This window comes from Gymnoscopelus braueri (genome assembly GCF_963280865.1).
Source record: "Gymnoscopelus braueri genome assembly, chromosome: 11".
NCBI classification, from domain to species: Eukaryota; Metazoa; Chordata; class Actinopteri; order Myctophiformes; family Myctophidae; genus Gymnoscopelus; species Gymnoscopelus braueri.
The window spans coordinates 11,966,837-11,982,781 of record NC_137613.1 but is presented as its reverse complement, the minus strand read 5'-3'; the positions used below and the strand labels follow the sequence as shown (position 1 = coordinate 11,982,781).

General features: G+C 43.0%; 1 protein-coding gene across 1 annotated transcript in view; it reads right to left on the bottom strand.

Moving 5' to 3' along the window:
- elmo1 (engulfment and cell motility 1 (ced-12 homolog, C. elegans)) overlaps positions 1-15,945 on the bottom strand; it is a 242,386-nt gene that overhangs the window by 91,779 nt on the left and 134,662 nt on the right. The window contains exons 16-17 of the mRNA XM_080443358.1: positions 10,608-10,718; positions 7,840-7,948 (exon numbers count right to left, since the gene is read on the bottom strand). Coding sequence (XP_080299484.1) covers positions 7,840-7,948; positions 10,608-10,718 — 220 coding nt within the window. The remainder of the gene's footprint in view (positions 1-7,839; positions 7,949-10,607; positions 10,719-15,945) is intronic.

The window sequence follows — 15,945 nt, the reverse complement described above, 5'->3', positions numbered from 1 at the left end:
TTTCGGCTAAAGTTGTCCTTAGAAAAGGGATGCTAGGGTTCAAGTGGTTAATGTAAGAAACAATGATCCTATCACACAGAGATTTGGCGGGACCCCCTAGGGGTCCCGGGCCCCCTGTTGAAGACCCCTGTTCTAAACTAAACTAAAATTGAAAAAGGTTTTTTTTTTTTGGTGACTGCATCTTGGAATAACTGTTACGCTAAACTTCATAAGATCTTTACCACAGACATGAACAAGGTGGCACAAAAAACACACACCAGTCATGCTGCAACACCAGCCGTGTGGCTGGCTGGTAAAAAAAACAAAACAAAGAAGTTAACCCATTAACACATCGACCGCCTGAGGTTAATCTCATAATGTACTCACCAGTGCCAAGGTGTTTTTGTTGTTTTTTGTTTTTTTCATGTCGCCATAGATCTTGTTAAAATCCTTAAGATTGAGCCGTACACGGTCTGTTTACATCCGCGACATCCCACTGTATCTCCCAGTGAAAACCACGTGTCAAACGGGGTATCCATGTTGTAGTTAGAGCGGATTACGTTAAACAGTGAAATGCGAGGAGAAAAAACTACAGGAAGAGAATTGAGTTTCAGTTTCGTCTGTAGAACGAGGGCGGACGTGATCGTGAAAACCGGATCCCAAATAATTCCGTTTCCGGTCATCAAACCGGAAACGGAAGTGGATCAAAAAAATTCCGAAAGTGCACCCGGAAATTTTTAGCGCGAAAAGCACCACAGCCCGTAGGCTACGGGATCGGCGCTTTACCGTTGGATTTAACGGCCCGTAGAACTACGGGCCCGGCGGTCAATGTGTTAAGACCGGGAACGCATCTGTGTCATTTTTAGATGTCTTTGGCAGACCTGCTATTTTTTTTTAAATCTTGAAAATGTATGGAAATCTTTGAATATGTACATTTTTTGGAAAACGTTCTATGATAATGTCCTGTGATCGCTGATAGCCCGAGCTGTGAACAGGCAGCGACCTCTTCTGACTATAGCCTACGGTCCATTTAACAACTTCCATTTAACAACTTAGCAAACAAAGTCTTATTACTATTGAAAGCCTGCCATCGGATTCAATTAGAATAAAGATGTAGACAGATCAAACGTAGATGGAGAGATAGTGTCTGTATACTGTAGAGGGCTAATTAGCATCGTTGATATGCTAGAGGTCAACGCCGCTTTTGTAAGGCGACGGGGAGTCATTTGTATTCCAGAAAGCACAGAGCTATAACAGGTGAAAAGGCCACATGCTGCACGGAGCCACGGATTCAAAACAGATCAAACTTTATGACGCACGCTCGCTGTATAGCGCCACGCCTCCGGCCGGGACATGTGCTACAAAAGCACACATGCACGCGCGCGCGCGCACACACCCACGTGCACGCACACATGACTGTACAACAGCGAATGTGCTCCTGCGTCACCTGAGCGTTGTGTGTTTTGCAGTGGTGTAAAGTAACTAAGTACATTTACTCAAGTACTGTACAATTTTGAGGTACTTTTACTTTACTGGAATATTTCCAATTTTTTATACTTTTTACTTCTACTCCTACTCTACTTTTACTTAAGTAAACATATCCGAGTACTTTTATCCACCACCGTCAGTGGCAAGCGTCAAGCTGTCTGGATCTAAAATTTTCGGGTATTTTCCTTAAATGTTTTAAGTCCTCACAAGGATAGTAAAACAAACGCGCGCGCGAGTGTGTGTGTCTGTGTCCGTGTGTCCGTGCGTGCGTGACTGTGTGTGTGTGTGTGTGTGTGTGTGTGTGTGTGTGTGTGTGTGTGTGTGTGTGTGTGTGTGTGTGTGTGTGTGTGTGTGTGTGTGTGTGTGTGTGTGTGTGCGCGCGTGCGTGCAAGAGTTATTTCTGGCTAAAGAGCGGGCCCTCTGTGTCCTTGCTCCCGTTCACGCATCATCAGATGCCACTGCAGAGTCAGCAGGGCCCTGCGGGGGGGGGGGGGGCGGGGGGGTCAAGACCCACATGGCCTACCTGCCCCCCCCCCCCCCCCCCACCCCCACCTACACTGTGACTCTTAGAGTCATGGTGACATTGTGTGGTAACACTTATGTAACAGCAGGCAGTGGGCTTTTCTGGCAGAAAACAACAACAGCTAAAAATGTACAAAGTCTACTCCCCACTTCTTCACCCCCCCCTAGCAGCGCCATCTAGGCCAGCGGGGTTCTCAAACGTTCTCAGGTCAAGGACCTTTCAAAATGACACATATTTGAGCCCCATCTCAAAAAATTACATTTTGTGCCAGGACCTCCAGAAGCAAAGATTTGAGTTAAAAAAAAAAGTGGCCTTGAGAATGTAGGGGCGGTCTGGAATGGAACGGATCCCCGGTTTTGTCCGCTTGTGACAGATCTACAAGCAAGATCTAACTCAAGCTCACCACACGTCGCACTGCAACGCGTTGAGAGCTTGAAGATCGGCTATTTTCACTATATTTGATAAAAAAAATGGCAAGACCTGGAACTGTGTCATTTTTAGATTTGAGCTAAAAAGCATTATTTTACACTTTGGGCTATTCAAAAATAGCAGATCTACAAGCTCATAGCGCGGCACCGAGTGCCGCGCTACGAGCTTGTAGATCTGCTATTTTAGAAAAATCGTGAAAATGTGTGCAAATCTTTGAATATATATATATTTTTTAAAGCGAACATCTTAACTCAAATCTTTGCTTCTGGGGGGGTCCCTGGAACAACCTATTTTGATGGGGGTCCGCTGGTCAAATACATATCATTCTGGGGGTCCTTGACATGAAAAAGAGTGAGCACCACTGATATAGAAACATACGTTTTTTTCAGAATGCTGTTGAGATTTAGGAGACATGTAGAATCGGCTTCAGGTCTCAATGGGTTAAAGTGGCTCATTCACGATATATATTTCGTTTCGGTCCCAAGGGTCCATTCCCAACAATGTAGCGGAATCAAAAGTACAATATTTCTATTTGAAATGTACAGCGGAGTGAAAGTCATCAGCTTGCAAAAAAAATTATACATTTTAAAAAACTACAAAAATGTAATTAAGTACGGTACTCAAGTAAATGTACTTATTTACTGTGCACCACTGAAGCCTGGAAGAAAAGGGCAATAATATTATCAATCTGATACTGATAGAGGAGGTGGAAAAAGTATACTCTTAACTCATTGAGTGCCATTGACGTGTTTCGCGTGTTTTACCGCAATGGCGCAACGTGCCAATGACGTGTTTAACGTGTTTTTTGGAAGAAAAAAAACGTTCAGAACCCAATATATCATCATTTGAAGATGTGCTGCTCCATTCACTTCTTGTTTAACTTATTACTGAAAAAAGGCTGTATCTCGGCTCCTGAGCACCTTTTTTTTTTTTACTATGTATTTTTCAATGTTATTATAATGTTATTTTCAAAAGGCAGACAATTGATGTCAACACGGTCCAATGACTCTCGTTTGACATTTTGTGAAAGCACACAGTGCAACCCTCAGTGATTAGCACCCGTCAGGGGATCGATTATACTGGAGATAAATATTCTGTGACTACTTGAAAAAGGTATAAGAAAATTGAAAAATTGCTAACAAAAGCTTGTAGATCTGCTACTTTTAATGCTTTTGAATTTGAATCCTGAAAAGTAATAGTTTTGTACATAATGAGGTTTCCACCCTCTCCCGGGGGGGGGTGGTCTGTTAGGCCCAGGAGAGACAGGCCCCCCCCCCCCCCCCCCCCAGGGCTGCACTCATCTCTAACAAAAATTAACCCATTCAATCCGGGAACGCGTCTGTGTCATCTTAGATTTGAGCTATAGCCATTATTTGTATACATTGGTTATATTTTTAAAAAAAATGGCAGATCTACAAGCTCATAGCGCGCCACCGAGTGCCGCGCTATGGCTTGTAGATCATAGCGCGATTTATTTTTCTTTTTTTTCGTGAACATTTGGGCAAATCCTTAAGGCTCCTTAAAGAGAACATTTGTAACTCAAATGTTTGCTTCTGGGGGGGTCCCTGGATCAAAACATTTTATATCAGTGGTTCTAAAACGTTTTCATGTCAAGGACCTCCCAAAACAATATGTATTTGGCCGCGGACAACCCCGCCCCCCCCACCAGGGACCCCCCCAGAAGCAAAGATTTGAGTTACAAATGTTCGCTTTAAAAAAAATATATATATATATATTCAAATATTTGCACGATTAAAAAAAAAATGCAGATCTACAAGCTCACAGCGCGGCACTCGGTGCTGCGCTGTGAGCTTGTAGATCTGCTATTTTTTTTAAAGCCAAAGAAATCTTAAAATGACACAGATGCGTTCCAGGATTGAATGATTTAACTCCCTGCAGCACAGTTACCAACCATAATGGCTGCTTTCAAGCGCGCGCGCGCGTGTGTGTGTGTGTGTGCGTGTGTGTGTTTATCTGGTTATTTGTGTGTAACCACACATGTGTGTCTCTGGGGGGGGGCCGGGGTAGATCTGCTGTGGGTTGATTCCCTTGCTGTCTTCTCCATGCTAATTCAGAGGATAATGAGATCAAAGTGATATAATGAAGGAACGTTATCTAGGTTAAGCCAGTGGGGATTGGTGTTGAGTTGAGTGGGTGAGTGGGAATGTTTTTGTGTGCGCGTGTGTGTGTGTGCGTGTGTGTGTGTGTGTGTGTGTGTGTGCGTGTGCGTGTGCGTGTGTGTGTGCATGTGTGTCAGGGGTCACGCTAGGATTTTAATCTGCCGGTCCCAATGTCCGGAAGGATTCAAATTTATCGGACATCTGACAAAAATAACGGTCATAATTATTTGTATGCATTAATGGCAAGCTGCAGGTGCGTAAATACAGCCTAACACTTAGGCCTACAGCATTATATTTTGGATTGAGCTATTTGAACATGAACCATCATAATACACGCATTTTATATAGCAGGGTCATCTTACACAAATACATTAATTACCTACATTACCATTTGCGCATGCTGCGTGCGTAATGGTTTCTCAATAATCAATTGCGTTTGAATGCATTTTCTAATCAAAGGGCACTGCACAAAATTGGGCTCTGAAATGTAATCCTTCATAACGTGGATCAGCTGACCTGTTAGGGCAATAAATGATAGACCACTACACACTCACAGCTGGAGGTTATACTGTATAGTTAGGCAGTGGATGCCGTCCGTGCGTCTAGTTGGGACAGCCATGGGAAAGTTGATGAATTGTGAGAATCTTGTCGTCTCCTCATAGAGCTATTCAGTTCAAAGTGGTAACGTTTTAACGTGTCCACCTCATAGAGTTAAAAATAGGTCCACGATTATGCCATTGTGGAGAGTATTTACGCATCTGGGTTGGATATTTCATCTTCAACCTGCACTGTTGTTAAACTGTAGGGCAACTTGCCAACTTTACTCACAAGTGCCCTTGTAGTAGCCTAGTGTCTGTGACATATTGTAACTCGTAATGATACAACTTGTGTGGGACTGACAGTTAAATACACAACTTTATATTTATATAATGTAACTTGTAACCGGACCGCGGTCTCGGCAGGCAGTCTCTACGCAGCAGCAGCAACAACTACGCAGCAGCAGCAACAACTCTCTTCTTCCTGTTGTACCTTCACAATAAAGTGTCTCCCATTTACCGCCCAATGCAGCACATTTTACACTGGTTATTATTAACAGGAAATAGGTGTAACTTAACAGCGTGTGACACATTCTTTCTTTCTACCTCTCTCTCTCTCTCTCCCAGAAACACACGCACGCTGTTAAGAGAGAGAGAGAAAGAAAGAGCGAGAGAGCAAGCGCGTGAGAGAGAGAGAGAGAGAGAGAGAGAGAGAGAGAGAGAGAGAGAGAGAGAGAGAGAGCTTGCAAAGCAGAGGATTTGAAATGTGCCTAATTTGCGTGATAATTAATGAACTGCCGTGTCATATCAACCGGTCAGGATGTCCGGAGAGATTTTTTTTCCCCGGTCTTTGTCATAAAAAATCGGTCAAAACCGGCAATTATCGGACTAACGCGACCTCTGATGTGTGTATGTGTGTGTTTGTGTGGACAGTCCTATCGTAGGGAATGGTCCTTAGTTAGGTAGACATCGGTCAGGTTCCCCAAGCCCCCACTTCGCTTTTTTTTTCTTTTTTCAAAAAAATATAAATATATATTATGAACTAGACGCGTCGCAATTCAGGGCAATTGCAGAGTGTGGTTGCACCGACGCGAGTCGCGGGTCGATGCCGCCGGGACTCGAGGAATACGCTGGGAGGAATACCGTCGGAGGCTGCGCCAATTACATTGTCACATAACTCCTGAGGTCACTTGCGTTTCATTTTGAGAGGATTGATCCCTCTCAAATCCCCCCAAAATAAGGTTTTTGCATCAAACGGTTACATTTTGAGCATTTGTGGCGCCCCCTATGGATCAAAGTGGAAATGCTTTTGGGGATTTGTTGAATAAACCACCCTTGACATGTGATTCAAATTTAGGATTGACTGGACGTTTCGTTCGTGATTTGTGGGCTTTTTTCTAAAACGGGCCCCTCCCGCTAACTTTGGAAGCCATTTACGGACGAACGGTATGGACTATCAAAATTCTGTTTCGGTCCAGATTAACGCATGGGTCCAGAGATCATGTGTACCGATTTTTGTTAGATTTGGACAAAATATATGGGAGGAGGAGCTAAAAGTGTGTTTTGAAGAAAATTCAAAATGGCGGAAAATCTATCCTCACGCAAATGGGCGTGGCCTATATGGGGAGATGCGTCGTGACCCAAGAAATCCAGGGGAAAAGAAATTTTGATTTTACGACCTACGGTTCAAGAGTTATAGGCCAAAACGTAAAGGGGGCTGTTATAGCGCCACCATGTGGCCGATTCGTGTAATTATTTTTTTCAATCATTTCGGACTAAATTATGAACCTCCCCTCCAAATCTAGTAACTCTAGCTCTTACGGTTTCTGAGAAAAAAATACTTGAATTTGAGTTTTTTCACTTTTTCATTAAAGTGGATGGGGAAATTTAATGCACTAATAAATCAATATCAATAAAACTATGCAACCAATCTCTTAGCAAAATACAAGCACACGATTCCCGGTGAAGCCGGTCATTTTGACATATGGCACTAAATTGGGAAAAATAAACTGTGGGCTGTGATGCGATTGAAAATATTGTTTATCTTGAATAATAAAGTGCGAGGATTACTATAGTCTGGTTGCCCTGTTAGGGCAACCACACTAATAAGCACCTTAAAACTTTCTGTCTTTTGTCTTTTGTTTTCCATAAATGTTCGGAAACTATGGTCCCCTCCAGTGGTGGAAAAAGTACTCAAATGTTTTACTTTAAGTAAAAGTACCAATACTGCAATGTAGAAAGAGCAAAAGTACGGAATTCTAAATTTACTTGAGTAAAAGTACACAAGTATTGGTTTCAAAATGTACTTAAAGTACCAAAAGTAAAATAACTAAAATGTTTGAAAATAGCAGATTCGGCTATTTTCAAATAGCCTAGGTCTAAAATAGGGCAAAAGTGGTTAATGTATGTTTTATAATGTAATAATGTATATCATGCAAAGTAACTAGTGACAAAAGTTTTCAAATAATTGTAGTGGAGTAAAAGTACAATATTTGCCTCCGAGATGTACTGGAGTAGAAGAGAAAGTATAGACAATTGGAAATACTCCAGTTAAGTAAAAGTGTCCTTAAGAACAGAGAACAGTACTTGAGTAAATGTACTTAGTTACTTTACACCACTGGTCCCCTCATATTCAGTGTGGAATAATAGTCCCCTGACAACCCTCTGTGTGTGTGTGTGTGTGTGTGTGTGTGTGTGTGTGTGTGTGTGTGTGTGTGTGTGTGTGTGTGTGTGTGTGTGTGTGTGTGTCGGTGCAGAGACTTACGCAGCTCGCCCACTTTGAGAATCTCACACAGCATCTTGGTCAGCTCGATGCTGCTGCGGCCGAACGGACACTCGTGTTTGTCCTCCCTGCTGCTGTTCTCCAGAACGATCTGCAAGAACACACACACACACACACACACACACACACGCACACGCACACACAGAGTCAGCGGTGGTGGAAAAAAATACTCAATGTTTTACTTAAGTAAAAAGTATCAATACTGCAACGTAAAAGTACTCTGTTACAAGTAAAAGTCCGGAATGTGTGTGTGTGTGTGTGTGTTGATTAGTTGTAGTTCTGAAATGCAACCACAGGGTGGCACCGGCTTGGAGAGAGCAGTGCGCGCGAGTACACACACACACACACACACACACACACACACACACACACACACACACACACACACACACACACACACACACACACACACACACACACACACACACACACACACACACACACACACACACACACACACACACACACACACACATTGTTAGATATTATTTATCTGATTGAAATCATTCGCTTTCCAAGAGTTGTAACACAATCGTTTACGTGGAAGATAGATACAGTAAAAGTGATACTGGTTTACCTGTCCCAAAGTATTTCATCAGTATATATAACTCATACAGCCAAAGTGGAACCATATTGATGTATTCTGTATTTTCAAGAATGCCGTGTTTGTGTTTATTAACACATTGGGTGCCAAAACCGGGATTTACCAAATTGCTATAGGGTTTGCCCTGTTATTTCCGCCCATGTGTCAAATATGCTAATTATCTAATTAATTATGCACAATACAAAAATGTACACAGCAGAAATTGATTCTACGGGAAAAAAAAACACATAAGAATCAACTGAGAAAAGTTTGGTACACCCTTTTATCAAATTGTTATAGGGTTTTGCCCTGTCTAAAATACATATCATTTTGGGTTCCTTGACATGAAAATGTTTGAGAACCACTGACATAGTAACATACGTTTAAAAAAAAAACAACTGTTGGGACATTTAGTAGAATCGGCTTCAGGTCTCAATGGGTTAAAAACTGCCGACTTGTTTCACTGTTTAACCCATTGAGACCTAGAACTGTGTCATTTTTAGATTTGAGCTAAAAAGCATTATTTTACACTTTTGGCTATTCAAAAATAGCAGATATACAAGCTCATAGCGCTACGAGCTTGTAGATCTGCTATTTTTGAAAAATGGTGAAAATGTGTGCAAATCTTTGAATATATATATTTTTAAAGCGAACATTTTTAACTCAAATCTTTGCTTCTGGGGGTCCCTGGAACAAAATATTTTGATGGGGGTCCGCGGCCAAATACATATAATTTTGGGGGTCCTTGACATGAAAAAGATTGAGCACCACTGATATAGAAACATACGTTTTTCAGAATACTGTTGAGATTTAGGAGACATGTAGAATCGGCTTCAGGTCTCAATGGGTTAAAAACTGCCGACTTGAGGACCTCTGGCCCCAGTCACATAGGCCTATGACCAAAACTGTCACTTTTCAGGATTCAAATTCAAAAACACTAAAAGTAGCAGATCCACGAGCTCGAAACGCGCCGCTATATCGCGTGACGCTGTAGTATGATAAAGACACGAGACGTTAAAGAGGTTTCTGCCCGAACAGCAACGATATACAAGCAACATAGGGTTTTTCTGAAAACTGTTAGGATTTAGAAGACATTTTGTAGAATTTGAGACTTTGCCAGCAGTGTTGCCAGATTCTGTGAGAGAAACAAGCAACCAGGTCTAAGGAAAACCAGCCCAAAATAAGCGACTATGGGCCACATGAGTGCTTTAACATGTACATCAGCTATTTGAAAATAGCCGATCTACAAGCTCACAGCGCGTTGCGATGCGACGCGTTGTGAGCTTGTAGATCGGCTATTTTAAAATAAAATCTTGCGGGGAAATTCTAATGAGCAGACCTGGCAACCCTGTTTGCCAGGCATTTTGATGATGTATAGTTGAACGCACTGCCTCTGAATATACCGGGCGGAGGCAAGTCAGAGAATGATGGATGCACCCGTTTTCCTACTGTACGGCACGAATGTAAATATGGCTGCCACAGGAAAGCTCCCAGAATGAATCGCTCACTCACGGTGCATTATTATATTACAGATACACAACTATTGCATTAGTATATGTAAGCGGTATCCATCATCTCCCTCTTCTCTTCTCTCTGTGTGATACTTCCATCACTTCACACTAGAAAGCGTGGTGATACATTGCAAACTGTCAAAATCGTCCTAGAGGTGATTTTTGTTTTGCAAAAAAAAAAAAGGTACGGTAAGCTTTTTTTAAAACCTTTTTCCGTATAAGATGTGCTTACGCAATGTCTCTTTTTGTTCTTCTTCATAATGCTTTTCCACCTGCTTTGCGTTCTCTCTCTGTTTCCTGTCAACATTCGTCTTAACACATTGAGTGCCAAGGACGTAAATCTAGGTTGTCTCAAATCCAACCGTCTGGTGCCATAAACGTAGATCTACGTCTTATCCAAAAAAACAAGAGGGTGCTCTAACTTAGGAATGATCCCTCGACTCTGCTAGAAGGAATCGTCGGATGTGACGGATGTTCCCCCCAATCCAACCCTTGATGCTGAGTGCCAAGCAGGGAGGCACTAGGTCCCATGTTCATAGTGTTTTTACTTGTAACAAAGTACTTCTACATTGCAGTGTTGGTACTTTTACTTAAGTAAAACATTTGAGTACTTTTTCCACCACTGTGTGTGTGTGTGTGTGTGTGTGCGTGCTCACCCTGATGTAGGAGTCCTGGTGCTGCTGCTGCAAGGCAAAGTAATGCATGTTGTCCAGAGCCAGCATGCCTGGAGGTATCTGAGTGAAGTCCAACGCTGGGTTCACATGGTTCTGAGACACACACACACACACACACACACACACACACACACACACACACACACACACACACACACAGACACAGACACAGACACAGACACACACACACACACACACACGCAGACACAGAGACACACAGACACACAGACACACAGACACACACAGGTTTATATTACTATGGGCTAATTGTGAGCATTTACTCAAGTACTGTACTTAAGTACATTTTGAGGTACTTTTAGTTCTCTGGAGTATTTCCAATTTTGTACGCTTTTACTTCTACTCCACTACACCTCAGAGTCAAATATTATATTTATACTCCACTCCAATAATTAGAAAACGTACGTTACTTTGTAGATTTGGATTATTATTACAAAACTTACATTAACCACTAAAGCAGTGGTTCTCAAACTTTTTCATGTCAAGGACCCCCAAAATGACACTTATTAGCCTGCGGACCACCATTTCAAAAGATATGCCAGGGACCCCCATAAGAGAAGATTTTTTACGGCTCTAGCAGTGATTCTCAACCATTTTAATTTCAAGGACCTCAAGTTTGACATGCATTAGGGCTACGGACCCCCATTTAATGGCATTTGTATGACTTGGACCGCAATTTATATTGTAAAATCTATGTCAATGTAACTCTGAGAGTGTACAAATGGAACCAAATGGACCTGTTAGGGTCCGTTTGGTTCCATTTGTACACTCTCAGAGTTACAGACCCATAAGGGTCCATTTGGTGCCTAATCTATCATTTAGCTGGGGACCCCCTGGAACTCCCTCAAGGACCCCTGGGGGTCCCCGGACCCTACTTTGAGAACCAATGCACTATACTAAGCCATTATACTTTGGCTATTTGAAAATAGCTCACAATGCGTAAAAGTAGTTCATGTGTAGCATCAATCATTTTAACCACTGTGTCCATTATTTACGTTGGCTATTGAAAAATAGCAGATGTGCAAAAGCTATTTTTGAACATTTTAGAAAAGTCTAAAATCTTCAAAAACCAAATCTTCTCTTCTGGGGGTCCGCGGACAAATATACATATACATTTGGGGGGAGGAGAGGTAGAGGAGAGGAGAGAATAGAGGAGAAGGGATGAGAGGAGGAGTGAGGAGAAGAGGAGGAGAGGCTGAAAGAGCGAGAGAGAGAGAGAGAGAGCGAGAGAGAGAGATAAAGGGGGGGGGGGGCATGATGAAGGGGACGGTGAGATCTGGCCAATCAATGGACCAGTCGCGTAATTCAACCTGACACACACACCTGAAAGTGAACAGATGGACTGCCCACCGCACGCACGCACACACACATACAAAGAATGTCTTCCTCATATCCTCATATCACGCACGCACGCACACACACACACACACACACACACACACACACACACACACACACACACACACACACACACACACACACACACACACACACACACACACACACACACACACACACACACACACACACACACACACACACACACACACACACACACACACACACAATCCCCGTGTCCTAGAATCTCTAGGGCAACGAGGACACAAACAAATGAACACGCTCCAATCAGAAGACTCCAATAGAGACCGTGCGTTATTGGCCGCCGCGTGTGTTTCACCCTGGCACGAGTGTGTGTGTGTTAGTTCATTGGTTCTCATAGTGGGGTGCAGGGACCCCCAGGGGTCCTTATTGGGGAGGGGGGGGCGGAACGGGGGTTCCAGGGGGTCCCCAGCAAAAGTAGTTAACCTATATTATACAACAGGTAGTTCCGACCAAGCAATCTGATTGGCTGAAATAGCTTTCTAGCCGTGCTTCAAACCAGCATCATAGCACGGGCCTAATCACATTAATAAATCACTCCGCACTGCAGTCCGCACCTGATTAGACCATATAGATGGGTTTCCTGTTTGTAAACATGAGAGGATGATGCGCGCGCAGTGGAGGGTTGAGCAGTAGAGGGCGCTATTACCCGCAGCAGCTCTAGTCAAATGTACATTCATAAAAGAATGGTCTTCACCGGGTTTAATGAAAGTAAATTAAATGATGCAGTTTGTAATATCTTCTTTACTCAATAAAAATGATTTGTCGGAAGTTGGATCTGTTTGTATATAATAGCAGCATTATGCCTATTATGCCTAAAATAGCAGCATTATGCCTATCTAAATCCCGAAAATAACAACAGAGTGAATGGCGCTTCCGGTTCGTTCTACCACCCGCATGCGCAGATTGCGCACTCTGCTCTGTGATGACGTCGCGCGGAAACCCATCTATATCGCACAGCTGTGCTGTGAAGTCACGCTGTCCCACGGTAGGAAAACAAACAGACAGTAGCCTGCATAGCCTGACCCACCGCCGCCACCGGAGAACAAACAGCTATGCAAAATGGACTATGTTGTTAATTTTGACTTATTTGGTGGACTTACGGTTGATCAATGGTTAGAAGGTTATAAATATCCTCCTGTGTTAAAGTAAAATTACTCCCATTTCGTTAACAGTCCAGTGTGTGTTATACTTTATTGTACGAAGGTATCGCACGGCGAAAATAGCCGATCTACAAGTTCACAACACGTCGCCATCGCGACGCGTTGTCAGCTTGTAGATCAGTTATTTTGGCCATGTGACGCGGTCGTACGACGGAGCATATAGCCTACTGGAATTCATTCCACTGCGCGAGCATTGATAGCTCGGCTGTGTTGATGAGACTGTGCCTCAGGCTCATAGTGCTGCTACAGGGACTATTTAATGTCTCAGTGAAAAACTCTTCTCTTTACAGGGAAACGGATAATAGCGAAACATTTTTATTATGAATCGCTCCACAATATGAATACATTTGGATGTGTTTTGTTGGTAACTGTTGTATAATCGCAATATTACACTCGAGGGTGTGCTTTACCTTACATTATTGTCACTTCTGTGATGCGGAGGCGGAACTTGGCTTCGCCTCGTTCCTGACCGCATCACAGGCGTGCCAATAATGACGGTAAAGCACACCCTCTCGTGTAATATTGCTTAAAGGTATCATGACATTCATTTTCACTTTTTTTATTTTCAATGTTTTATTTGGGGTTTTATGACCTCAATTACACCCAAAAAAACTGAACTTAGAACATTCAGTGGATTTTCTGTGGTCTGGGGTTTTCTGAATAATTAGGCTGAAAAGTAATCTGAGCTTGGCCCTTCGACAGTGAGGTCACAGTCGATTAATCCCGCCCACTCTCCTCCTCGCCCCTCCCCTCCCCTATCCTTTCCTTTGGGGGGGGGGGGCGGAGCAGAGGCGATGATTGACAGGCAAAATCCCTCACCAGCGACACCCTTTTTTTTTTTTCATCCCTCGATTTTGTAAGCCTTTTTCACCCGGTGCCAATTATCTAAGTGATCCTGGGCGCTACACTCCCCCCGCCGCCAGCCTAGGGAGTCCAGAGCCGAGCTCATGCCTCCTTCAATGCATGAGAGTCAACTGACCTTCTTATCACCTGACAGGGGGGAGTTTGTATTAGTTTCCCCGTTAGGACGTAGTGCGTGGAAGGCAGTGGTGGAAAGTAACTAAGTACATTTACTTTAGTACTGTAATTAAGTAACATTTTGAGGTATTTGTACTTTACTTCAGTATTTCCAATTTCCAATACTTTTACTTCTACTCCACTACATCTCAGAGGCAACTGTTGTACTTTTACTCCACTACATTTATTTGAAAACTTTAGTTACTAGTTACTTTTCAGATATAAATTATGATATAATGAAATATACATTAACCACTTTAACCCTATTTTATACATAGGCTATTTTCAAATATTTAGTACTTTTACTTTTGGTACTTTAAGTACATTTTGAAGCCAATACTTTTGTACTTTTACTCAAGTACATTTTGAATTCTGGACTTTTACTTGTAACAGAGTATATTTATATTGCAGTATTGGTACTTTTACTTAAGTAAAGAATTTGAGTACTTTTTCCACCACTGGGAAGGAACACGTTATTCCAACCAGTTCCTTTCCCCTCCATCCGGCGCCCCGGCTGTCATGGGGGAGGCGGTATAGCGACCAGGATTACTGCATGTTTTTGTGAGGGTATTAACCATAGATATATATAAAGGCTAGATGACTCACCCGCGCTGCTGGCCAATGGAGTACGACGTTGCCACATGGCGGCCATCTTGCGACGGTCATTCATAACATTATGTCTATGGTGCATGTACTTTGAAATAACCATAGCGTGCTCAATTCTCATCCGATTTTCAAACAGTTTGGTGTGTTGTAAACACCAAAGATGTAGTTATGATACTGCATACTTAATTTTATATATAAAAAAAAACATGATTATAATTATAAGTATGCAGTATCATAACTACATCTTTGGTGTTTACAACACACCAAACCGTTTGAAAATCGGATGAAAATTGAGCACGCTATGGTTATTTCAAAGTATATGCACCATAGACATAATGTTATGAATGACCGTCCCAAGATGGCCGCGGTTGAGCTACGCTTGCGACGCCCCCTTGAGCCATCTAGCCTTTATATATATCTATGGTATTAACTACCCTAGGAGACACGGGCAGAACATGCAAACTCCACACAGAGTGGGCCCTTTCATCAACCCCACCTAGGGTATGGGCGCTGATGACGCAGAGGAGAAGACACGCCCCCCCCCCCCCCAGCGCCCACAGCGTCCCCGGCGGGAATCGAACCCAGGACCTTCTAGCTGTGAGCTCCTTTATCCATGTATACGTTGGCTATTGAAAAATAGCAGATACAAGCTCACAGCGTGGCACAAAGTGACGTTCTGTGAGCTTGTAGATCTGCTATATATTTTTTGGGAAATTTTTAAAAACATAAATATTTTATTCTGGTGGGGAGGGGGGGGAGGTCCTGGCACAAAAGCTTTTCAGATGGGGGGGGGTCTGGGGTTAGTTAGTTAGTTAGTTAGTTAGTTAGTTATTTAGGCGTGAAATGTGTTCTAGGGATTTTGGGGGTTGGGGGAGTTGGGGGGGTGGCGTGTGCCCGCGGTGGTGGGCACAGAATCAGCTCTCAGACAGGGAGGGGTCTTATCGGTTCCTGGCACACTGTGGCGAGAGACGACCCGCTGCGTTAAGCGGGGGCAGCGTAAGCTTCAAAAGAAAGTCACATTTCTGGTTCGCCCTGCCAAACGCCCAAAGACCCCTTTGCGGACAAAAATCTTGTTTCTACTCGACGCCCTCCCCTTTAAACAAACTGCTCCTCGTTTTCACTGAGGTCAGGAGAAA